Raw genomic sequence first — 26,988 nt, 5'->3', positions numbered from 1 at the left:
AGGCTGTCACAGAAGATACTTTACTTCCCCATAGTAACTTCCAGGGTTCAGGAGTTTGTCACACTTCCAGGGGCCTACTTCTAGCAAGGTCATATAAGCCTCAGCATCTGTGATACTGGAAATGTCTGATGAAGGGGAAAAAACAGGGCCCATAATTTAAAAATTCTTTGTTAATTTAAATTTCATCAGTAATCTTCCCTATGCCCAAATGATTTTGTTTGCCTCCGTTTTTCATCTGTAAAATGGAGATAGGACCAATAGAAAAGTGACTACATCCATCTGGATGGTCTTTTCTATAAAACTCTTAAGAGATATTAGTTAAAGTGCATTTCTAATACTTCTTTCTTTTCACAGACAAGTTGTACAATTGTGTTCATCTCACCATTAATAGTGAAAGAAATAAGATCCCTTGTGCTAAGAAGATAAGACACCTTGAGTGGATGACCATTGCCCCTGGGAAAGAGGCTGTTGTAGATAAAACAGAAGGATGTGAACTAGACTGTTATTTCTTTTAAATTTCTTTTAATTCACCATTTTGGATGAAGTTAGGTGGTGGATGGGATAGACTGCTGGTCTTGGAATCAAGAAGACCTAAGTTCTAGTCCTGCCTCAGACACTAACTGTGTGAACCTGGACAAGTCACTTAACCTCTGCCTGCCTCTACTTTCCACGGTTGTGAGGATGAAATGAGATAACATAATGTAAGATGCTTTTTAAATCTTAAAGCACCATATAAATGGTAGCTATTCTTATTATCAGGGGAAGGGGAGATCATCAGAAGTAACTTGATGTCAGACTTGAGCCACGCCTAATCCAGCACTCAGCACTATTAGCCACTGGAAAAGCAAACTCAGAGCCACAAGGCAGAGCAACTGTCTACACTACAAGAATGTATTGACTGACCTCCACGGCTGCAAGACATTCCATTTTAGCGCTTCTCGACCTTGTTCAAGTTGATGTCTGCCCTCTTGGCTGCTGCATCTGCTCTCCGACAAACAACACTAAGCCTCAGTTCTCAAGCTCTGGGAGTTGTGGAGATGAGGAGCCCTGGCTTTCTGTCAGTGAGCTGCTTCAGCATGGTGATTTGCCTTGGCTTTTGCCTGTGGTAGTGGCGAACTAAAGGAAGAAGTGACTGGGAAGTGTCCTGTCCTGAGAAAATACATGACTGGACTTGGGTCCATTTAAAATCGACCTTGGTTGAAAGGTTCCTCTGCTGTTTCAGTGCGTCGGGGTAAATGACACAACATGCTTAATAGTTTAATCACCAGCTTCTGGATGTAATTCATTCTTATTGCCATTCTTTCAATCCACAACGGCTTCATTAAGCATTACTTTAACTCCTGGAAGGACGGATTAGCCTTCTTTTTCAAGGACTTAGAAAGTAGATTAATTATCTTGGACATTCCAAAATATAACTGGCAACGGAAGTATGTGGAAACCCATATTTGCTGCCAGGAGACTTTTGTAACTAATGTAAATGAGATATAATCCTCAGCCCTTTTATTAGGAGATTGATCTCTGTTCCAGGTAAGCTCCCCAAGCCGTCTCAGCAAAGAATCAGAATTGGAGAGGAGGAAGGCACTTGGTTGTGGAAGGGAGCATTTGGCAGTTGAGAATCAGTGTTAGAAAAGAGGAAGGCTCCTGGCGGCAACCATTTTGTAAAGAAATGGAAACCAACTCTAAGGACTATGCTAGTCACCAGCATTAAAGTCACTGTGTATATTGGGGGCAGGGAGGGGGCATTTTAAATTATGTAAACTAGCTAGCTAGAGGGAATAAGTGCAATTTTTGAGGTATTTCTTATTAACGAATTGATTATGGAGCAGTTTTCAGCCTCCTTATTTTCTGTAATATTGCTATATTTATGGACTTGGGAGAAAGAATCACTTTTGTCAACCAAATTTCTAATCAGGTTGTTGCTTATTGCTGACAAAAAGGGAAACCTTAATGAGCTAATGAGGGCCAGAAGTCATAGAAGAGAAAAATAAACTGACTTTTATATGTACTTTAAAAAAATTTTTATTTTCAGTTCCAGATTTTCTTCTTCCCTCCAGCCCCTCTCCCACTCACTGAGAAGGCAAGCAATACTATGCCCATTATATGTGGGATGACTTCTTTTATATTTTTTAAGTATGTAAATTGATTTTTTTTTAATTTATGTATTTAAAGCATTTCATTTTGTGAGTTGTAAGAATTAGAATGTTATTAGTGCCTTAAGATTCCTAGGATATTGAATGTTTCCCAGTGATGGTTCTCTAATCCTCAAGTGCTGGGAGGATTCACAGTTTCTCCACTTATAGGCAAGTGATGGCCTCATTTCTGTGACATTATTTGAGAGTCTTCCCTCTTTTTTTTTTTTTTTTTTGGTCTAATATTGGCCCTGATTTCAGTTAAGTTTAGATAAATTGTATGCTTTAGATTGAATTATGGGTGGCAGGCCAATTTCAATCTAATCTTATTTTTGGGCATTTAATGTAGATTTTTTTCCTAAATAATGTGTTTGATCTAATTTGAGGACCCATATTGTCCCTTATTTTATCTATGTAGAAGAATTGAAGACATAAAATTCAGTGGACTTCTGACCCAACTGTATCATTGAGTCTTTTTATCATGATATGAAATAACTGATTTGGCCTATACAACTTAAAATGTTGGTGGGTATACACACACATATATACAGGTATATATACACATTTCTAAACATGTCTGTATATACATTTTACTTCCTATTTTTATCTTAAGGAAATACATAGCATAATAAAGGCTTACTGTATAATGCCTTCATCCTTTGCTATTCTGAAGGTTCTCAAATATACCTGTTATATTGAAATAAAACTCTTGATCTTTTTTTTTATCTGAAGTGGTATTGGTTTCTTCAAAAGATCAGGTGGAGGAGGATTCTAATGATATTGAAAAATAAGGTGACATGAATAAATATTTTTTTTTTATGAAACGAATTGGTATTGGTGGTTTTTTCCCTGAGAAAAGTAAGACTATCTTCTGAGAATGTACTAGTTTTTCCCCCTGCACACTTAAATATACCCCTCTACTTCTTTCCTCTTAGTTTCCCCCATAGTTTTAGAGAGAACTGTCCTTTTCGTTTACTCTCACCCTTGCAGGGGTGAGGGGTGGAGATGTCTCCTGGATGTTAAATGCTAGTGGGTTCTTTAAGGCTAGTGCTTGGCCTGCTCTTTTTTTTTGTTTGTTTGTTTTTTGGTGAAATTCTTCTCCAATTGCTTCTGTCTGTTGAGAGGTTTAAATTACCTTAACTAATTTGCCAAAGATAATCACCTTTACCGGCACTTGAAATCATTTGGTTTCTCCCTCCAGTTTCCTTTTATTTCTACTTTGGCCTTTTAAAAATACTTTTTCCTACTCTCTATTTCCATGCTGAAAAGGACAACGTGATAACTTTGATAACTGATTTCATTAAAAGTTCTAAATTTCCCCTTCAGCTGGATTTTACTTTAAATTCCAATCAAGATATGATTACCTTGTGGGACTATGAATAATAGATCTTATTCCCTGTTGTTTTAGCCTTTTTTCCTTACATGTTTCTCTTGGGATATTTGACTAATACTAAATCAGGTTCTAGAGACTAGGTGTGCTGGTGTTCTGCAATTTTCTGATTTTATAGCCTCATATCTTTAAAGGAAATTAACTTTATTTTTCCTTCTGAATATTAAATTTAAAAAAGAAAAAGCATTTTAAAAGAGTGACTGTCTAGATTATTATTTAGTCTTAAATTTATCTGAATTTAAGGGTTCCCTTTTGCTATATGGCTGACATACTTTTCTGATTATCTTTAAAACACTTATTATAGCTGTCTAGATTATTATTTAGTCTTAAATTTATCTGAATTTAAGGGTTCCCTTTTGCTATATGGCTGACATACTTTTCTGATTATCTTTAAAACACTTATTATAGCTTGTTCTTGCTATGCATCTATGTTGCTCTTTAGGTTAACAATAATAGTTATTTTTCTGAAATGGTTTCATGTTTCACAGCCATATTAATATTTTGGGATGGTATATTGGTAAATAGATTTTTGTTTATGTGGAAAGGAGCATCTTGGGATTGTTGAAAACCCACCATTATTTCCCAAATGCTATCTATCCCACACTCTTCCTCTTTTGAATTTTGAGCTCAGCTCCCTGTCCATCTGCAGTATCTGTCTGAGAATTTGTGCTGGTGGACTGACTCGGAGACTGCTTATCCAACGGTATGTAAAAGCTTAAATCACTGGCAACCTTTGTTTTTTCCTCCATAGACTGAAAGGCTATTTTTTAAAAAGTTTCATTGGTGTTCTCTGTCTTCAGTTATTTCTTATTTTCCACTGCTCCACACTGAATCTTTCCTTGTGACAAAGACAAGCATCAGCTAAAGAGACCATGTCTGACTACATATAACATTCTTTCTAAGTAAGGACTCAGCCCTTCTCGAAGACCATTGATTTTTCTGTTACTCAGAGGTCAGCTTTCTTTTATCTGTCTTCATTTGTGCCATAGTAATACATGTATAATCTCTTTTCTGCTTATTTTTGCATCAGTTCATAAACATTTTTCCTATGTGTCTGATTCCTTCATCGTTATTTCTTGATTACACAGAACATTCCATTCCATTCACATGCCAGAGTTTTGAGGGATTTGGGCCATTCATCAATCAATGGGCACTTAACTTTGTTTCTAATTCCTTACCATTCCAAAGTGGCTGCTGTAAGCATTTTAATATGTTGGATCTTTGTTTCTGCTTTTCTTCCTCATAGGCTGGAGAGTGAATCAAAGGGTATATTTAGTTTGCTCACTTTTCTTGCATAATTTCAAAGAAATCAGAATGATCAGATCACTTTACAGTTCCATTAACAGTGCATTAATGTGTCTTCTCATAGAACCCCCACCTCCTGTGGATGGTTGCCAGTTTTTCCAACTTTCATCAGTTTTCATGCTATTTTTCTCTTAGTACTAATGATTTGGGGGCATGATTTAAACCCTCACCTTCTGTCTTGGAGTCAAAACTGTGTATTGGCTCCAAGGCAGAAGAGTGGTAAGGGCTAGGCAATGGGGGTCAAGTGACTTGCCCAGGGTCACACAGCTGGAAAGTGTCAGATTTGAACCTAGGCCTCCCATCTCTAGGCCTGGCTCTCAATCCACTGAGCCACCCAGGTGCCCCCACTTCACAATTTTTTTAAAAATTTGATTTCAAACATTATTCCTTGGTTACAAAAATCATTTTCTATTCCTCCCCTCCCATGGCCGATGTGCAATTCCACTGGGTATATTGCATGTGTCCTTGATTGGAACTCACAATTTTTTTTTTTATAATTTTGTGCCTATATTTTTTGACTACTTGTTTATTGGAGAATACCTATTGGTATTACCTCATGCCTTTCTCTTTTGAGGGATCTTGAATCTCCTTAAGAAGGTACGTTAGGGGGCAGCTGGGTAGCTCAGTGGATTGAGAGTCAGGCCTAGAGATGGGAGGTCCAGGGTTCAAATGTGGCCTCAGACACTTCCCAGCTGTGTGACCCTGGGCAAGTCACTTGACCCCCATTGCCTAGCCCTTACCACTCTTCTGCCTTGGAGCCAATTGACTCCAGGACAGAAGGTAAGGATTAAAAAAAAAAAGGTACTTTTGTATTTTGGAAAGTGGGGCAATCAACATATCTGTAGTAGTAGTAGTGCCTTTGCTTCCACTGGATCCCTTGTAGGACACCCTCCTTGGCAGTGGCAAGCACCCTTCTGGAATCTTTCTGTGATTGGCCTGCTTTCTCTTGTTAGTCAAAACAAAGTTATTTTTGTTGCATCCATCAAAAGAATCATGCATGAAATAGCACAGAGTGAACACTGAAATACTTAAGCCCTAAACACTTCAAAATTGGAGTGTCCACAAACAACTTTTTCTTTACTGAATTTCTAGTGAATGCACATCTCTGAAGAGGTCAATGTATTATACCTTATTGCTCAGCAGAGGGAGACAAAGTTTCAAGGACTGTCATACTTAATTTTTTTGGCAGAAGGGTTCAGTACAGTGCCACATTGTTTTTATTATTACCCTGCTCATTTTTGCTTTATAGGAATCTTTTGTCTACTTGCTTCTGCCCTTTCTCTCTTTTTTAAACTCCTATTTTCTTCTCTGTACCCTTAATTATAGCTGATGTCTTCCAGCCTCCTTCCCTGAGTTCATCCGGGGCCAGCTCCATCTACCCTTCTTCCTCAAAGCTGCTGTTTTCACATTATCTTATCCTCTCCTCTAGCATCTGAGAGGGGAAAAAATCTCTTTACTCCTCATTTAGCGCTTAATAAATCGATTGATTGACATTCTATCACTTTAACCTTTAAGCAACACTTCTTCAGTCCCCCCAACGCCTTCATTTGCTCCAGAATCCATTCCTAACATCTCATTCATCCTTTACTTTTCAAGGACAAATGGCTTTCATATGGGCAGTCTGTACCTACTTACCTCCATTTCCTCATCCACGACTTCTCCTTTGATCCTGGGAGTCTGACTTAGAATTCTAGAATGGAGAGCTGGAGGGACCCTTAGAAATCATTAACCGAGCCTTTTACCTAATGCAAGAAAGCCTTCTGCAGTGGTCCTGCGAGTGGGCAGCTTACTGTGGGACACGGAGGTCAGCACAAGGGTGCTGTTCAACAGTTCAATTTGTACGTGCTTCATTGTGCCCAGCCAGGATTGGCTTCTTTAAAATTTCTGCTTAGTCCTTTTCATTCTGCTCCCCGGGGTCACACAGGAAGGATATCGGACCCTCTTCTGGATTATGGCTCTTCAAACCTTTGAAAACAGCATGCTGTCTATTCTCTTAACTCCACTGTGAAACTGCCCTGGAATGACCAATGGCCGCTTCTTGTCAAAATCCAGTGAGCGCAGCTCTTTTCTGTTATATTTGACAGCTTTGGGCAATGTTTTATACCTTTGGCTTCTGTCGTAGGAGGGTCTGATCTCTTTGAGGGCTGTCTTGCGGTCCCTAGCTAGATTTTTTTTCAAAGGAAAGCCTGGAATCCTCTGTTGTTGCCTTTTTATAGTTCCTTAGGGAACATATTAGCTTCCTTTTTTACTGATTCACAACCTGTAAATGGATCTTTTAGCTATCGATGTTTTCAGTAATCTTTTTTTTATAAGTTGACAAATTTTTCCCACAAATATAAACAGCCAAATAAAATGAGAGGAAGGAAATCCCCAATAAAGTTTTTTAAGGTCCAAACTATATTTCAGTATTTTTGTCATTTTTTAAAAATAAAACAATAATTGATCTATATTCATTTATTTCCCAATCACTGAACAATTAGGTGATTGTTAGGTTTTTTTATTATAACAAAAAGCAGTTAAATTTTTAACAGGTTTTTTCCTTATTAATAATCATCTTAGAGTAATTATGGATTCATTGGGTATTTAATAGCTATGTGGAAAATGGTAACTAATTAATTATATGTCACCAGATTATACTTTAAAAGGACTATACTAATTTATAATTTTGCCAAAAATGGAATGGGTTGCCAGTTTGCCCATGAGTTTACCAATATTGAATTTTGTCATTTTTAAAAATTTGTCAATTTTCTAGGTGTAAGGGGTACCTTAAATTTGTTTTAATTTACCTTTCTCCCATTATTAATTTGAACATCTTTTTTCAAGTGATCATTAATAATTTGTGCTGTCTTCAAAATGCTTCATATCTATTGGCCATTTGTCCACTGGGAAATGAATATTACTCTTAAGAAACTGAATCAGTTCTTTGTAGATTATGAATTTTGCATTTTTTTACCAGTCTTATTTTTATCACGTTCTACATTATCTGTTTTCTCTCTGTTTTGACTATGATGTTTTAAATTGAAAAACATCTTTTTTATTTTTGTTGTGCAAAATCCTCATATGTATATATATATATATATATATCCTAAATTAATCTAATTTGAATCTAATAATTTTAATTTGATGAAATTTTCACATGAATCCACAGAAGGAAATTTTTTGGGGTACAATAGTTTTGATAATTAAATCATTTGCCCAGTTGGAATTTGTATGTGGCATGAGATGTGAAGTGACATAGTAGCATAGTAGAAAGAACAATGGATTTGGAGACAAGGCCTGGGTTTGAAAAGGGGATCTCTTTGCGATTGTCAATATAATCTGGGGTAGATCATCATGTTTTTCTGGCCCCCAGTTTCCTTCTCTGTAAAATAAAGGTTCTGGCCTAATTTTTAAATCCTTATCTGCTCTTATTTTTGTAATTTTTAAAAATTTGTGACACATTTCAAAATCTGGGTTAGGCATGTAGCTCTTCAAATTTTGGCATACTTCTCACTATCTTGATCATTTATTTTTCCATATACATTTTGATATTGTATTCAATTCTAAAAAGTAGCCCATTGGCTTTTTAAATTGTTATTACATTAAATCACCAATTAATTAGATAATTTCTTTTATATTTTTACTATTTAAACTTCTGTTATTATACTCATTGTTCAGCTCTTTTATTTCTTTTCTTTTTATAGCCTTACCTTCTGTCCTAGTATCAATTCTAAATGGAAGAGCAGTAAGGGCTACACAATCAGGGTTAAATGACTTACCCCCAGGATCACACAGTTAGGAAGTGTCTGAGGCCAAATTTAAACCTAGGTCCTTCTGACTCCAGGTCTGGTGCTTTATTACATAGCTCAGCTACCTAGCTGCCTCTTTTATTTCTTTTAAAATCTTCTAAAGTTGTCTTTAGCATGCATTACTTGGTTAACGACCAAGCATTTGAAACATTTTGTCAGTACTATAGATACTATTTTTCTTACCATTCTTTTTTCCTGAATTCTATTAATTAAAAAATTATAATTTTTCTCCATGAAATAATTTTATTCATATATTCATTATATTGTTTCATTTAAAAAATTTTCAGCTACATGTAGTAACAATTTTTGACAATTGTTTTTTGACATTTTAAAATTCAGATTTTCTTCCTCCTTTCTCGGGAGATGAATAGTATGATATAGGTTATACCCTTACTTTTATGTAATACATGTTCCCTTATTGCCCATGTCGTGATAGAAGACACATATCACACATAATAGAAATCTCATGGAGGAAATGTAGTGGAGATGGCATGCTTTGATCTGTACTCAGACTCCAACATTTTCTTCTTCAGCTGTGGTTAGTATTTTCATCATGAGTCCCTTGTAGTTATCTGGAAATCTGCTTTATTAGTCATGGTTTAATCCTTCAGAGTCGATCCTTATATAATCTGTTACTGTATACATTGTTCTTCTGGTTCTGCTTACTTCACTTTGCATCAGATCATATAAGCCTTTCGAGGTTCTTCTGAACTCAATCTGTTCATTGTTTCTTATAGCTCAATAATATTCCATTGCAATCTCATGCTACAACTTCTCCAAGTGGTGGGCAACCACTCAGTTTCTAATTCTTTGCCATTGCAAAAAGAGGGACTAAAAATATTCTGGTACAGGCAGGCCCGTTTCCCTTATCTTTGATCTCTTTGGGCAATATTTCCATGTTGTTTGCACTGGGATGGTCATTTAGAGTCATCAAATCCCCCTCAACCCATGTGATCAAGCAGTTGTTTTTCTTCTGTGTTTCTACTCCCACAGTTCTTCCTCTGGATGTGGATAGTGTTTTATCTCATAGATCCCTCCAGATTGTTCAGGATCACTGCATTGCCACTAATGGAGAATATAATGATATTCGATTGTACCACAGTATATCCGTCTCTGTGTACAATGTTCTCCTGGTTCTGCTCCTCTCACTCTGCATCACTTCCTGGAGGTCATTCCAGTCCCCATGGAATTCCTCCACTTTATTATTCCTTTGAGCCCAATAGTATTCCATCACCAACATATACCACAATTTGTTCAGCCATTCCCCAATTGAAGGGCATCCCCTCATTTTCCAGTTTTTGGCCACCACAAAGAGCTCAGCTATGAATATTCTTGTACATGTCTTTTTCCTTATTATCTCTTTGGGGTACAAACCCAGCAGTGCTGTGGCTAGATCAAAGGGTAGGCAGTGTTTTAATGCCCTTTGATCATAGTTCCAAATTATCCTCCAGAATTGTTGGATCAATTCACAACTCCACCAGCAATGCATTAATGTCCCAATTTTGTCACATCCCCTCCAACATTTATTACTTTCGTTTGCTGTCATGTTAGTCAATCGGCTAGTTGTGAGGTGGTACCTCAGAGTTGTTTTGATTTGCATTTCTCTGATTATAAGAGATTTAGAACACTTTTTCATGTGCTTATTAACAGTTTTGATTTCTGAGTAATTAGACCTTTGTCAGAGGTTTTTGTTATGAAGATTTTTTCCCCCAATTTATTGCTTCCCTTCTAATTTTGGTTGCATTGGTTTTGTTTATACAAAACCTTTTTAATTTAATGTAATCAAAATTATTTATTTTACATTTTGTAATTTTTTCTAACTCTTGCTTGGTCGTTAAATCTTTCCTTTCCCAAAGATCTGACAAGTATACTATTCTGTGTTCACCTAATTTACTTATAGTTTCCTTCTTCATATTCAAGTCATTCACCCATTCTGAGTTTATCTTGGTGTAGGATGTGAGATGTGGATGTGGATAGTGTTCTCTCCCATCTCTCCCATACTGTCTTCCAATTTTCCCAGCAGTTTTTTATCAAATAGTGGATTTAGTCCTAAAACCTGGGATCTTTGGGTTTATCATACATAGACTGTCTTGCTGACGTCACTTACCCCAAGTCTATTCCACTCATCCTCCTTTCTATCTCTTAGCCAGTACCATATTGTTTTGATGTTTTTGATGACCCCTGGTTTATAGTATAGTTTGATATCTGGTACTGCTAGACTCCCTTCCTTCAAAATTTTTTTCATTATTTCCCTTGATATCCTTGGTCTTTTGTTTTTCCAAATGAACTTTGTTATTTTTTTCTAATTAAATAAAAAAAGTTTTTTGGTAGTTCTATGGGTAGGGCACTAAATAAGAAAATTAGTTTGGGTTTTTTGTTTTGTTTTGTTTTGTTTTGTTATGTTAGCTCATCCTACCAATGAGGAATTAGTGTTTTTTTTTTCCCAGAAAATTTTAACAGGTTTATTTATAATTGTTATAAAGTTGAATTGTTGAAACTTGTTCATGGAAACATTTTTTTGACTACATTAATGCTATGTCCTCACATTTATATTCAAAATTCACAACACAAATGAAAATGGAAAAAACTTGCCAATACCTGATTCTGTCCCCTATTTTTCCATTCACAATCATATACTTAGGTGCCTTTTGACCTTATGGGGAATAACATCCAATTATTTAGATCTAGTTTTAATTGTGAGGAAAGTGTTTTATAGTTGTACTCATATAGTTCCTTTGTTTGTCTTGGCAGATAGATTCCTAAGTATTTTATATTGTCTGGGATGATTTTAAATGGAATTTCTCTTTCTAATTCTTGCTGCTGAGATGTGTTGGAAATATATAGAAATGCTGATGACTTCTGCGGGTTTATTTTATATTCTGCAACTTTGCTGAAGATGTTGATTATTTCTACTAGCTTTTTAGTTGATTCTCTAGGATTCTTTAAGTAGACCATCATATCATCTGCAAAGAGTGATAACTTGGTCTCCTCATTGCCTATTTTGATAGCTTCAATTTCTTTTTCTTCTCTAATTGCTACTGCTAGTGTTTGTAGTACAATGCTAAATAATAGAGGTGATAATGGGCATCCTTGTTTGACTCCTGATCTTATTGGGAATGCTTCTAGTTTATCCCCATTGCAGATGATGTTTGCTGATGGTTTTAGATATATACTGTTCATTATTTTTTTTTTTAATATATTTTATTTGATCATTTCCGAGCATTATTCGTTAAAGACATAGATCATTTTCTTTTCCTCCCCCCCACCCCCCATAGCCGACGCGTAAGTCCACTGGGCATTAGATGTTTTCTTGATTTGAACCCATTGCTTTGTTGATAGTATTTGCATTAGAGTGTTCATTTAAAGTCTATCCTCTGTCATGTCCCCTCAACCTCTGTATTCAGGCAGTTGCTTTTTCTCGGTGTTTCCACTCCCATAGTTTATCCTTTGCTTATGAATGGTGTTTTTTTTTCTCCTGGATCCCTGAAAGTTGTTCAGGGACATTACACCGCCCCTAATGGAGAAGTCCATTACGTTCGATTATACCACAGTGTATTAGTCTCTGTGTACAATGTTCTCCTGGTTCTGCTCCTCTCGCTCTGCATCACTTCCTGGAGGTTGTTCCAGTCTCCATGGAACTTCTCCACTTTATTATTCCTTTGAGCACAATAGTATTCCATCACCAACATATACCACAGTTTGTTCAGCCATTCCCCAATTGATGGGCATCCCCTCGTTTTCCAGTTTTGGGCCACCACAAAGAGCGCAGCTATGAATATTTTTGTACAAGTCTTTGTGTCCATTATCTCTTTGGGATACAGACCCAGCCAGCAGTGCTATGGCTGGGTCAAAGGGTAGATATTCTTTTGTCGCCCTTTGGGCATAGTTCCAAATTGCCCTCCAGAATGGTTGGATCAGTTCACAGCTCCACCAGCAATGAATTAATGTCCCTACTTTGCCACATCCCCTCCAGCATTCATTACTTTCCTCTGCTGTTATGTTAGCCAATCTGCTAGGTGTGAGGTGATACCTCAGAGTTGTTTTGATTTGCATCTCTCTGATTATAAGAGATGTAGAACACTTCTTCATGTGCTTGTTAATAGTTTTGATTTCTTTATCTGAGAACTGCCTATCCATTTCCCTTGCCCATTTATCAATTGGAGAATGGCTTGATTTTTTGTACAATTGATTTAGCTCATTATAAATATGAGTAATTAAACCTTTGTCAGAGGTTTCTATGAAGATTTTTTCCCAATTTGTTGTTTCCCTTCTGATTTTAGTTATATTGGTTTTGTTTGTACAAAAGCTTTTTAGTTTGATGTAGTCAAAATTATTTATTTTACATTTTGTGATTCTTTCTATATCTTGCTTGGTTTTAAAGCCTTTCCCCTCCCAAAGGTCTGACATGTATACTATTCTGTGTTTACCCAATTTACTTATGGTTTCCTTCTTTATGTTTAAGTCACTCACCCATTTTGAATTTATCTTGGTGTAGGGTGTGAGGTGTTGATCTATTCCTAGTCTCTCCCACACTGTCTTCCAATTTTCCCAGCAGTTTTTATCGAATAGTGGATTTTTGTCCCAAAAGCTGGGATCTTTGGGTTTATCGTATACTGTCTTGCTGAGGTCGTTTTCCCCCAGTCTATTCCACTGATCTTCCTTTCTGTTTCTTAGCCAGTACCAAATTGTTTTGATGACTGCTGCTTTGTAATATAGTTTGAGGTCTGGGACTGCAAGGCCCCCATCATATGTGTTTTTTTTCATTATTTCCCTGGATATCCTTGATCTTTTGTTCTTCCAAATGAACTTTGTTATGGTTTTTTCTAAATCAGTGAAGAAGTATTTTGGTAGTTCAATGGGTATGGCACTAAATAGATAAATAAGTTTGGGTAGGATGGTCATTTTTATTATATTGGCTCGTCCTATCCATGAGCAGTTAATGTTTTTCCAATTGTTCAAGTCTAGTTTTAGTTGTGTGGCGAGTGTTTTGTAGTTGTGTTCATATAGTTCCTGTGTTTGTCTTGGGAGGTAGATTCCTAGGTATTTTATTTTGTCTAAGGTGATTTTGAATGGGATTTCTCTTTCTAGTTCTTGCTGCTGAGCTGTGTTGGAGATATATAGAAAAGCTGATGATTTATGTGGGTTTATTTTGTATCCTGCAACTTTGCTAAAGTTGTTGATTATTTCAATTAGCTTTTTGGTTGAATCTCTAGGATTCTTTAAGTAGACCATCATGTCATCCGCAAAGAGTGATAACTTGGTCTCCTCCTTGCCTATTCTGATGCCTTCAATTTCTTTATCTTCTCTAATTGCTACTGCTAGTGTTTCTAGTACAATGTCAAATAGTAGAGGTGATAATGGGCATCCTTGTTTCACTCCTGATCTTATTGGGAATGCATCTAGTTTATCCCCATTGCAGATGATATTAGCTGTTGGTTTTAGATATATACTGTTTATTATTTTTAGGAATGACCCTTCTATTCCTATGCTTTCTAGTGTTTTTAATAGGAATGGGTGTTGTATTTTATCAAAGGCTTTTTCTGCATCTATTGAGATAATCATGTGGTTCTTGCTAGTTTGCTTGTTGATGTGGTCAATTATGTGGATGGTTTTCCTAATGTTGAACCAGCCCTGCATCCCTGGTATGAATCCTACTTGATCATGGTGAATGATCCTTCTGATCACTTGCTGGAGTCTTTTTGCTAGTATCCTATTTAAAATTTTTGCATCTATATTCATTAGGGAGATTGGTCTATAGTTTTCTTTCTCTGTTTTTGACCTGCCTGGTTTTGGAATCAGTACCATGTTTGTGTCGTAAAAGGAGTTTGGTAGAACTCCCTCTTTGCTTATTATGTCAAATAGTTTGTATAGTATTGGGGTTAATTGTTCTCTGAATGTTTGATAGAATTCACAGGTGAATCCATCAGGCCCTGGGGATTTTTTCTTAGGAAGTTCTTTGATGGCTTGATGGATTTCAATTTCTGATATGGGATTATTTAAGAATTCTATTTCCTCTTCTGTTAGTCTAGGCAGTTTGTATTTTTGTATATATTCATCCATTTCTCCTAAATTGGTGTATTTATTGCCATATAATTGGGCAAAGTAATTTCTAATGATTGCCTTAATTTCCTCCTCATTGGAGGTGCTGTCCCCCTTTTCATCTTTAATGCTGTGAATTTGCTTTTCTTCCTTCCTTTTTTTAATTAGATTGACCAGTACTTTGTCTATTTTGTTTGTTTTTTCAAAGTACCAGCTTCTTGTCTTATTTATTAAATCAATAGTTCTATCACTTTCGATTTTATTAATTTCTCCCTTAATTTTTAGGATTTCTAATTTGGTTTTCTGCTGGGGGTTTTTAATTTGATCGCTTTCGAGTTTTTTCAATTGCATTTCCAATTGATTGATCTCTGCTCTCCCTTGTTTGTTAATATGAGCTTTCAGAGATATGAATTTGCCTCTGATTACCGCTTTGGCTGCATCCCAAAAGGTTTGAAAGGATGTTTCGCCATTGTCATTTTCCTTGATGAAATTATTAATTGTTTCTATGATTTCTTCTTTAGCTAAACGGTTTTGGAGTATCATATTGTTTAATTTCCAATTGGTTTTAGATTTGGTTTTCCATGTACCATTACTAATCATTATTTTTATTGCCTTGTGATCTGAGAAGGCTGCATTCATTATTTCTGCTTTTTTGCATTTGTGTGCTATGTTTCTGTGACCTAATGTATGGTCAATTTTTGTGAATGTGCCATGTGGTGCTGAGAAGAAGGTGTATTCCTTTTTATCCCTATTTATTTTTCTCCATATGTCTATTAATTCTAATTTTTCTAAGATTTCATTCACTTCTTTTACCTCTTTCTTATTTATTTTTTGATTTGATTTATCTAAATTTGATAATGGTTGGTTTAAGTCTCCCACTAGTATGGTTTTATTGTCTATTTCTTCCTTCAATTCTCCTAGTTTCTCCATTAGAAATTTGGGTGCTATATTATTTGGTGCATACATGTTGATTAATGATATTTCCTCATTGTCTAGAGTCCCTTTTAACAAAATATAATTACCTTCCCTATCCCTTTTGATCAGGTCTATTTTTGCATTGGCTTTATCAGATATCATGATTACCACTCCTGCCTTCTTTCTATCAGTTGAGGCCCAGAAGGTCTTACTCCATCCTTTAATTCTGACCTTGTGGGTGTCAACCCGCCTCATGTGTGTTTCTTGAAGACAACATATGGTAGGGTTTTGGATTCTAATCCATTCAGCTATTCGTCTACGTTTTATGGGTGCGTTCATCCCATTCACGTTCAAAGTTATGATTGTCATTTGTGGACTCCCTGGCATTTTGATTGCCTTCCCTAATTCTAACCTTTTCTTCTTCGGCTCTACCTTTTAGTCCAGTGATTTACTTTGAATCAGTCCCCCTTGTCCCCTCCCTTGATGTTTCCCTTTTTAGTCCCTCCCTTTTTGTTCCCTCCCCCTCCCCCCTCTCTTTCCCTCCCTTTTTGTTCTCCCTCTCCCCCTCCCCCCCTTGGTTTTCCCTTCTCCTTACCCTTGTTGGGTAAGATAGAATTCAAGATCCCAATGAATCTGGATGTTTTTCCCTCTCAGAGTTGATTTCCCTGAGATTGAGGTTTAAGTAACCCCCCCCCCCCTTCCTCTCCTTCTTATAGGAGTTTTCTTCCCCTCCCCTTCCCCTGTGAATCTTTGTGTGAGAACCATTATTCTATTTGGTCTTTCTTTACCCCCTATTTATACATTACATTTTCCCCACATATTAGTATACATAGGTTGATATAAATGTAGTCCTTATAGAAGAGAGTTTGAGTAAAAGAAGATAACATTTTTCCCCTTTCCTTAATATTTACCTTTTCAGGTATTCCTTGCTCTTTGATTTTCGGTATCAAACTTTCCACAGAGCTCTGGTCTTTTCTTTGCAAAAAGTTGGAAGTCTTCTATTTTGTTGAATGCCCATACTCTCCCTTGGAAGTATATAGTCAGTTTTGCTGGGTAGCTGATTCTTGGTTGGAGACCCAGCTCTCTTGCCTTTCTGAAGATCATGTTCCATGCCTTACGATCATTCAGCGTAGAACTTGCAAGGTCTTGTGTGATCCTGATTGGCATTCCTTTATATCTAAATTGTCTTTTTCTGGCTTCCTGTAGGATTTTTTCTTTTGTTTGATAGCTTTGGAATTTGGCAATTACATTCCTGGGAGTTGTCTTTTGGGGGTTTAGTGTAGAAGGTGTTCTGTGAGCTCTGTCAGTGGCTGTATTGCCCCCTTGTTCTAGAATCTCTGGGCAATTTTCTTTGATTATATCTTGTATCACCATGTCCAGTTTGGTGTTTATTTCTGGCTTTTCTGGGAGTCCAATTATTCTTAAATTTTCTCTTCTCCCCCTGTTTTCCAGATCTATCACCTTGTCGGTGAGATATTTTATGTTCTCTTCTAATTTCTTGGTGTTTTGGCTTTGCTTTATTAGTTCTTGCTTTAAAGCCTGGTTTTCTTTTACAGTTTGGTCAAACTGGTTTTGTAGATGCGTGAATTTCTTTTGCATCATTTCCCACTTTTCCTCCCAGAGGGCTTCCATCTTTTTGGTCCTTTCTGATTCAAATTCTTCGTGGGTTTGTGGAGAGTTTCTATTTCCTTTGGAAGATTTTGGAGAATTTTCTTGTATATCTTCTTCTATCTGCTCTGTATTTTGTATTTTGGCTCCATAGAATGTGTCCAGAGTCGCCCCTTTCTTCTTATTTTTCTTGGTATTTTGGGGCTTCTGTGCTTCTGTGGAATTTGTCATCTCTGAACGTGGAGGATTGGCTTTTCTTGTCTTTGTCTGGTGATCAGTGGCTTTAGTCCTGGGCAGATGTTGGTTCTATGAGCGTTCCCTGGGTTAAACTGAATATGCCTCACTGGAACTGGAATGGAAGGGTCGGACCACGAGGCCACACTCTCCCCCTGGCTCGATTTCCGGAAGTTGCCTTCAGAATCGCTGGCCGTGAGGCTGTTTCGTCGGCCTGCGGGGGGATGGGCTGCCGCTTCCCCAAGCTCCGAGAGCACAGACTTTCACTGAGACTTGGATAGCAGGATCCAGCCCGTGAGGCTGTCTTGCCAGCCCTGAGGGTTGCTGTTGTTTTGACCAGCTCTCTGCAGCGGAGGCCCCAGGCAGTAACTTTCACCCGGACCGACCAGCTCTTTGCAGCGGAGGCCCCAGGCAGTAACTTTCACCCGGACCTACCGGCACTCTGCAGCGGAAGCCCCAGGCAGTAACTTTCACCCGGACTGGGACTTGGGTAGAAGACCCTGAGGGTTGTTGTTCCTCAGACCCTGCTCTCTGAGCCCGGCGCGGCTGCCGCTTCCGGGAGCCTTGGACTCTGCGCTCCTACCCCTGAGGTCCGAGGGATCTCGGGTTCTGGCTTTTAAGGGGAGCCGTACCTTTTGAACCGGGTCCAGGTCCAGGAGGAGGGTTCCCAGGGTCTGTGCTGTTGATCGTTTTGAATTTCGGCGCCTTAGGAGCTTCTAGTTTGAGATCGGTCGGGAAGGGTTTTCCGGAGATCTGAACTTCAGCTTTCTCTAAGCCGCCATCTTAACCGGAAGTCCTACTGTTCATTATTTTTAGGAAAGACCCTTCTATTCCTATGCTTTATAGTGTTTTCAATTGGAATGAGTATTGAATTTTGTCAAAGGCTTTTCTGCATCTATTGAGATGATCATGTGATTTTTGTTGGTTTGCTTGTTGATATGGTCAATTATGTGGATGGTTTTCCTAATATTGAACCATCTTTGCATTCCTGGTATAAATCCCACCCGATCATAATGAATAACCCTTGTGATCTCTTACTGGATTCTTTTTTTGCTGGTATACTATTTAAGATTTTGCATTTATGTTCATTAAGAAGATTAGTCTATAGTTTTCTTTCTCTGTCTTTGACCTGCCTGGCTTTGGAATCAGTACCATATTTGTGTCATAAAAGGAATTTGGTAGAACTCCTTCTTTGCTTATTCTATCAAATAGTTTGTATAATAATGGGATTAGTTGTTCTTGGAATGTTTGATAGAATCCATTTGTGAATCCATCTGGTCCTGGGGAATTTTTTTAGGGAATTCTTTGATGACTTGTTCAATTTCTTTTTCTGATATGGGGTTATTTAGGTATTTTATTTCTTCTTCTGTTAATCTAGGCAATTTATATTTTTTGTAAAGATTCATACATATCTCCTAGATTGCTATATTTATTGCCATATAATTGGGCATAATAGTTTTAAATGATTGCCTTAATTTCCTCTTCATTAGAGGTGAGGTCTCCCTTTTCATCTTTGATGCTATTAATTTGGTTTTCTTCTTTCCTTTTTAAAATTAGATTGACCAGTACTTTGTCTATTTTATTTGTTTTTTCAAAGTACCAACTTCTAGTCTCATTTATTTATTTATTTGTTTCAATTTGAACATTATTTTATTTGGTCATTTTTTTCCTTTTCTTTTTTTTTAAATTTAATTTATTTTTTTAAACATTATTTTATTTGGTCATTTTCATACATTATTCATTGGAAAAAGATCATTTTCTTTTCCTCCCCCCTCCCCCAGCCATCCCTTCCCTAGCCAACGCACAATTTGTCTGGGTATTACATGTGTCCTTGCTCTGAACCCATTTCCTTGTTGTTGATATTTGCATTAGGGTGCTCATTTAGTGTCTCTCCTTGATCATGCCCCTTCAACCTCTGTAGTCAAGCAGTTGCTTTTCCTCGGTGTTTTTACTCCCTCAGTTTGTCCTCTGCTTGAGGATAGTTTGTTTGTTGTTGTTGTTTTTTTCTCATAGATCGCTACAGATTGTTCTGGGACATTGTAAAGCCATTACTGGAGAAGTCTATTATGTTCTCTTATACCACAATGTGTCAGTCTCTGTGTATAATGTTCTCCTGGTTCTGCTCCTCTCACTCTGCATCACTTCCTGGAGGTCGTTCCAGTCTCCATGGAATTTCTCCAATTCATTATTCCTTTGAGCACAATAGTATTCCATCACCAACATATACCACAATTTGTTCAGCCATTCCCCAATTGAAGGGCATCCCCTCATTTTCCAATTTTTGGCCACCACAAAGAGCTCAGCTATGAATATTCTTGTACAAGTCTTTTCCCTTATTATCTCTTTGGGGTACAAACCCAGCAGTGCTATGGCTGGATCAAAGGGCAGACAATCTTTTATCGCCCTTTGGGCATAGTTCCAAATTATCCTCCAGAATGGTTGGATCAATTCACAACTCCACCAGCAATGCATTAATGTCCCTACTTTGCCACATCCCCTCCAGCATTCATTACTTTCCTTTGCTGTCATGTTAGCCAATCTGCTAGGTGTGAGGTGATACCTCAGAGTTGTTTTGATTTGCATTTCTCTGATTATAAGAGATTTCTAGTCTTATTTATTAAATAAATAGTTTTTTTGGCTTTTGATTTTATTTATTTCTCCTTTAATTTTTAGTATCTCTAATTTAGTTTTCAGCCGAGGATTATTAATTTGTTCACTTTCTAGTTTTTTAATTTGCATGCCCAATTCATTGACCTCTGCCCTCCTTAATTTGTTAATATATGAACTCAAGGAGAGAAATTTCCTCCTAATTTGTCTTTGGCTGCATCCCATAGATTTTGAAAGGATGTCTCATCATTGTCATTTTCTTCAATGAAATTATTCATTGTTTCTATGATTTGTTCTTTAACCAATTTTGGAGAATTGTATTATTTAATTTCCAATTAATTTCTGATTTGCTTCTCCAGGTACACTTGCTAATTATTATTTTTATTGCATTGTAGTCTGAAAAGGTTGCATTTATTATTTCTGCTCTTTTGTACTTGTTTGCAATGCTTTTATGCTCTAGTACATGGTCAATCTTTGTGAATGTACCATGTGCTGCTGAAAAGGTATATTCCCTTTTGTCCCTATTTATTTTTCTCCACATGTCTACTTACTCTAATTTTTCTAAGATTTCATTCACTTCTCTTACCTCTTTCTTATTTATTTTTTGGTTTATCTAGCTCTGATAGAGGAAGGTTTAGGTCTCCCACTAGTATAGTTTTTCTATCTCTTTCATCCTTGAGCTCCACTAGTTTCTCCTTTAGAAATTTGGATGCTCTGCCATTTGGTGCATACGTGTTGAGTAATGATAGTTCTTCATTGTCTATACTGCCTTTTATCAGGATGTAATTATCTTCCCTATCTCTTTTAACTAGATCCATTTTTACTTTGGCTTTGTCAGATATCGTGATTGTGAATCCTGCCTTCTTTTTCTCAGTTGATGCCCAATAGATTTTGCTCCATCCACTTACTTTTTACTTTTTGTGTGTCTACCTTCCTCATGTGTGTTTCTTATAGACAACATATGGTAGGATTTTGGTTTCTAATCCACTCTGCTATATGCTTCTGCTTTATGGGTGAATTCATCCCATTCACAATCAGAGTTATGATCATGTATTTCCCAACATTTTGATTTCCACTCCTAGTCCTGCCCTTTCTTCTTTCACTATTTCCTTCTTTACCAGTGTTTTGTTTTTAATCATTCCCCCTAATTCCCACCCTTATTTTTCTTCCCTTTCTACTCCCCCTCCCTTCTTATTCCCCTCATTTTTTAACAGTCTTTTTAAACTACCCCCCCTTGTATTGCTTCCCTCCCCACCAGTCCATTTATTACCCTTCTACTTCTCTATAGGGCACGAATCAATTCTCTGCCTCAATGGATCTGATTGTTCTTCCCTCTTTGTGTCAATTTCAGTGCATGTAAGAAATAAGTATTTTCTGTCTCCAACCTCTTGTAAAGGGTTAAATTATGGTTGAGACTGAAAAAATCTAAATTTAAGTGGTCACCAAGGGAAATCCCAAATAATAAAATACCCAAGTCAGCTGCCAAATTTTATGGTGATTTAATTGATAGTGGAGAAGATTAAGAAGAAGAAAGAAGAAGGAGTAGTTTTTTTCTCTCCCTCTTCCCCTGCCTGAATCAGGCAGGAGATCAGGAGATAAGGGCGTAAGGATTTGGAGTATGAAGGAGGAAGGAATCAGCCTGACATCCAAAGGGGTTCAGCTAAGATGCTCGAACCTGAAATCAGCTCCAGGGCAAAACTCACCACCCAACACTCCAAGAAATCAGAACACTTAGCATGCTGCCAGCCAGAGTCATGGCCAGGAAGTGCCATGCCTTATATGGACATTTTTACATCATTTTTCTGCATCTCATCTGTACCAATGAGGACTTAGCTTGACTTAGGACAGCCCAGAGGTCTGTCCTTTTTTTTTGCACATGTCTGTTGAAGGCCATATCCTCAGATAATTAAAGCTTGAGTTTGATGCAGACCTTCAAAATCTTGTTAAACTGAGTAGGGTGAAGAATGTAGAGTTTCCAAGACCTGATTCTGTTATTCCAAGTATCTCCATTGTTACTGAACAGGAAATAGCTAAATCACATCTTCTAAAGAATGGTCTGATTAGGGTGGAATAGTTTTGAAATTCATAATCTTTACCCTTCCAGTGTATTGGTATTCTCCCCGACTCCTGCAATGCTCTTCTTTATGACATATACATTTGACCCATTTTGTCTCTTTTCCCATTTCTCTTAGTATTCACCTCCTTTTTTTTACTTCTAGTTATATATATGTTTTGGCATTTCACCCTATACAGTTTGTCACTTTTCCCTCTAAGTATAATTCTTCTAGCTACCCAGGTGATAATAACTATTTTTAAGAGTTACCAATATCAGGGGCAGCTGGGTTGCTCAGTGGATTGAGAGCCAGGCCTAGAGATGGGAGGTCCTAGGTTTAAATCTGGCCTCAGACCCTTTCCAGCTGTGTGACCCTGGGCAAGTCACTTAACCCCCATTGCCTAGCCCTTACCACTCTTCTGCCTTGGAACCAATACACAGTATTGATTCCAAGATGGAAGGTAAGGGTTTTTAAAAAAAGCATTACCAATATCCTCTTTTCTTGTAGGGATACCAATCATTTTACCTTATTGGGTCCCCTAAAAAAAAGTTTTTCCCCCACCTTTCTTAATTACCTTTTGATGATTCTCTTGAGTTCTGTCTTTGGGCATCAAATTTTCTGTTCAAGTCTGGTCTTTTTTTTATGAATGTTTGGAAGTCTTCTATTTTATTAAATGACCATACTTTCTCCTGCAAGAATATAGTCAGTTTTACTGGGTAGTTGATTCTTGGTTTTAGATCTAGTTCCCTTGCTTTCTGGAATATCATATTCCATGACTTTCAGTCCTTCAGTGTAGATGCAGCCAGATCCCGTGTTATCCCAATTGTGGTTCCATGGTATCTGAATGCCTTCTTCTTAGCAGCTTGTAATATTTTTTCCTTGGTCTGGTAGTTCTTAAATTTGGCTATAACATTCCTGGGTGTTGTTAATTGAGGATTAAGTATAGGAGGTGATCTGTGGATTCTTTCAATCTCTACTTTTCCCTCTTGCTCTAGAATGTCAGAGCAGTTTGCTTGAATAATTTCCTATAGAATGATTTCCAGGCTTTTTCTTTTGTCATGATCTTCTGGTAGTCCAATGATTCTTAAGTTGTTTCTCCTGGACCTGTTTTCTAGATCTTCTGTTTTGTGGATGAGGTGTTTCATATTTTCCTCAATTTTTTCATTCTTTTGATTTTGTTTTATAGTTTCCTACTGCCTTGTGAAGTCATTTGCTTCTAGTTGTTGTATTCTAGTTTTTAAAGACTGAATTTTGTCCCTGGCTTTTTAGTTATCCTTCTTTTAACCTTTCATCTTCTTGCCTCATTTTCATTCTCATTAATTTTGGCTTTCAAGACACTATTTTCTCATTTTACTTCAAGTTTCTCTGTTTCAAGATGACTTATCTTCCTTTTTAAGACTTTTTTTTCCCCAGTTGTCTTCAGCTTCTCTTAATTGTTTTTTTAATTGTATTTTGAGTTCTTCCAAAGCCTGTGTCTAATTCACTGGAGTTTTCTGTGTTTTTGCTTGGTGTTCCTTGATCCTCCTCTGTTCCATTGATCCTCCTTTGTTCATTGCCTGGATAGAATTGATTATAATTTCTTTTTTCTTTTTCTGTTGTTTACTCATAGTTTCCTCTTCTTTTCCCCTGTGGTTGCCTACAGTCTTGCTCCTCTCATTATGTGCTGGATCTGTGGGTTTGGGCTGTTCTGTCCTGAAGGCACTTCTTCTCTGTTCTACTGATTGATCATGTTAGTCAGATCTTCTCCAACTGACAGCAGAAGCTGAGAAGGAGCTGGGCTTCCTGCCCTGTTATCAAGGTTGTGGTCTGAAATGGTTGCAGCCTTTGCCCTTTGGACCTGTACTAAGCAAAGAAAGACTGCCAAGGCTCTCAGATCAATCTATAGGGGAGGGGTGTTGGAGCTTGAGCGTCCCTGCCCTCTGAAGGCTTCTTATCTGCCCTATTGATGAGATTGAGTCTGGGCAGAGTTGATCTGCAAAACTGACTGTGCCCTGAAGCCAAAACCTCAAGTGTGTTTGTGTGTGGGGCAAGATGGGGCGTCTTGGCTGTGACTCTGTGCTTCTCCTCCAATTGTCTCTGTGCTGTCTGGGCACAACTGTACCAGTAAGGTATTCCCTCTGGTCTAGCACCATTGCCCACCCAGAGTTTCCAGCCACTACTGAAAGCTCAGCACTGTAGGTGGAAGAAGGGTCCTGGGACCTTCCTTCTTCCTTCCCCTTAAACCCACATGTTTTTGAATTCAGGCTTTTTGGGGGGAGTGTACCTTTTAAGCTAGATCCAGGAGGAGGGTTCCCTCATTCTTTTTTTTTTTAAACCCTTACCTTCTGTCTTGGAGTCAATACAGTGTATTGGCTCCAAGGCAGAAGAGTGGTAAGGGCTAGGCAATGGGGGTCAAGTGACTTGCCCAGGGTCACACAGCTGGGAAGTGTCTGAGGGCAGATTTGAACCTAGTACCTCCCATCTCTAGGGCTGGCTCTCAATCCACTGAGCTACCCAGCTGCCCCCTGGGTTCCCTCATTCTGTCCTGTTGTTAGATTTGGTTTTCAGTCCCCTCGAAGCATTGTGTTTTTGATCAGTGAGGAAGGGTTTTCAGAGGTCTGAACTTTTGCTGCCTCTGTGCAGCCACCTTGACTCCTCCTGTTTACATGTAATTCAGGAAAAAGAGAAACAGGAAAAAACTCTACCTTGGTCTTTCTATACACACACATGTATATGTATAAAACACATTCAAAGTCAATATGAAGTAGATGGACATTTGTGAGAACACAACCACTTTCGTATTTAGATTTCTGTTGGTAAGTTCTGTCCTGCATAATTATGTGGGTCTGTGGGTATTTAAGTCTTGCTTGTGGTGTCCAGAATTTAAACTTGGGTCCTTGAGGCTTGAGGTTTGAGGCTAAAATAAATCACCAGGTGATTCATTTGAGTAATTCTACAAGCTCTTCTTTTTCCTGGAATAGTTATCCACTACAGGCAGATTATACAGTGGATAGAGCACTAGCCTACAGTCAGAAAGACCAGAATTCAAATCCAGCTTCAGACACTAACTAGCTCTGTGGCTCTGGGCAAGTCATTTAACCTATTTGCTTCAGTTTTCTCATCTGTAAAATGGGGGAAATGATAACCTTGACATATATGATAACAGACTAGCATTATTATAAGGATCTAATGAGAAAATAGTTGTAAAATGTCTGGCACATAGTAAGTGCTATGTGTTAGCTATTTTTTATTATTATTACTAGTCCATTTATGAGATGAAAGAAAATTTATTTCAATTTCATCTTCTGCTTGGTGATTTCCCAAAGCCACTAAGAGAAGCAGGGAGGATGGTCGGAGCTGCAAGGTTTGTGTCTAAGAAGCTCAAGGCACTCTGTACATGTTAGCACTTGTATCCTGGCAGCCTGCCTGGGAAAGGAGGACTGGGGAAGGTGCCAAGGGGTCTGCCAGAACACCCGTGCCCTTGGCAGGGCTAGGAATAGAATCCCCAGCTCCCAGTGACTCATCATTCCTTCAGTCAGCTCCAGCAGTGATGTAAGTGACTGAGGACAGGGTGAGTCAGGTCTTCCCACAGCTTGCTCACCACAGCCTCAGTTCAGTGCCTTCCCTGGGAGCAGCGAGTGCTGACACTGCGGCTGCTGGGATGTGGGCAAAAGGAAATCTGGAGGCAGGACTATTTGCTCTGAGTCAGTCTTGGAGCAGATCCCTGGAGACTTAGTAAAAGGTCTATTGCTGCTCCCAGAAGTGCACCCTGGGTGGGTCTAGAAAACAAGGGAAATACTGAAATTTGGAAGGAAACCAAGGAACCGATTGACTCATTTACATTAGTTGGGAAGATCAGTCTTAGATTTTTAGTTTGCTGCCTCCCTTCACCTGAATCTGCCTGACATTTTGTGTGTCCCCTCACCATCTTCTTACTAGTTATCTCACCATTTGTACCTCTTTATTCCTCTTCTCTTCCTCTCTGTTTTCTTAGTGAAATTTAAAAAAAAAAATGCTGAACTGGGAGTCAGAAAAATCCAGGTCCAAATCCTTTTTTTTCCCCCAGTACTTCAGAGCTGTGTAACCATGATCACATCCCTTTACCTCTCTGAGCCTCCATTTTCTCCCTTGGAAAATAGGTATAATACTATCTTACAGCTCCTACTGCATAAGGCTTCTGTGAAGATCAAAGGATGTATTTCATGCTCAGTGCTTTGTAAAATCTAAAGCGTTCTAGGAATGGCAGTTGTCATTATGATTGCTACACTGAAGCTCTTGAATCTACCTTCCAGGGCATTGTGGAGTCTCTGGCTCCATCTCCTATCTCCTGGCTGCTAAGCCCATCATCCTTTGCTCCCAGCCCCCAAAAGAGATCCATTTCCCTCCTCATCAGGCATACGCTTCACTAGTTTTTCCCATCTGTGATCCAGTCACTCTTTACGGTGACTCCAATCTTACTGTGCAGTTTAAAATGATGCTTCTGGTTAATGAGTTACCAGTAGCTTGGCCCAGTTTCATGTCAGCTAGAAACTGCGAGTCTAATATACTCTCAGTTCTCCCAGTCTCTGACCCTTGTCCTGCCCTCCTCTGATATTTTTTTTTGCCCTGTGCCTTCAGGACAAGGCTCATTTCCTCTCTGCCACATGTGAGGAGCTGATTTCCTTGGATCCATTGGAGTGAAACCTGTGAAATGTCCCAATGCTCAGAAATGGCTCCTCTCTCACAGTCCCTTTCTTCCTCCTGCTTTCAGCACTGTGTCTCCCCAAAGGGGCTCTGCTAAACCAGTTTGTCTACCAGTGGCTCCAGGGCACTTGACAGAAACCAAAGCAAGTTCAATGACTTGTCTAAGGTGATAAGGATTCCAGTTCTGACCTCTAGGGAGGGCAGCCCATAAGTTTGTTGCATTTCAGCACACTTCTTCCGGTGTTTCAAGATCTAGA

At 38.1% G+C, this 26,988-nt stretch overlaps 1 protein-coding gene across 2 annotated transcripts in view; it reads left to right on the top strand.

Annotated features, from left to right (window-relative positions):
• SLC37A3 (solute carrier family 37 member 3) overlaps positions 1–26,988 on the top strand; it is an 85,532-nt gene that overhangs the window by 44,587 nt on the left and 13,957 nt on the right. The window contains exon 15 of one of the 2 annotated variants that reach the window (XM_001367948.4): positions 355–2,854. The exons of the other annotated variant lie outside the window; for it this stretch is intronic. Within the exon in view, the coding sequence (XP_001367985.1) occupies positions 355–426 (72 nt within the window). The 3' untranslated portion in view covers positions 427–2,854. Of the gene's footprint in view, positions 1–354; positions 2,855–26,988 lie in introns of those variants that run through there. 2 annotated transcript variants of the gene reach the window in all.

This window comes from Monodelphis domestica, chromosome 5 (assembly GCF_027887165.1).
Source record: "Monodelphis domestica isolate mMonDom1 chromosome 5, mMonDom1.pri, whole genome shotgun sequence".
Lineage (NCBI taxonomy): Eukaryota > Metazoa > Chordata > Mammalia > Didelphimorphia > Didelphidae > Monodelphis > Monodelphis domestica.
This window is presented reverse-complemented; position numbering and strand designations above follow the sequence as displayed.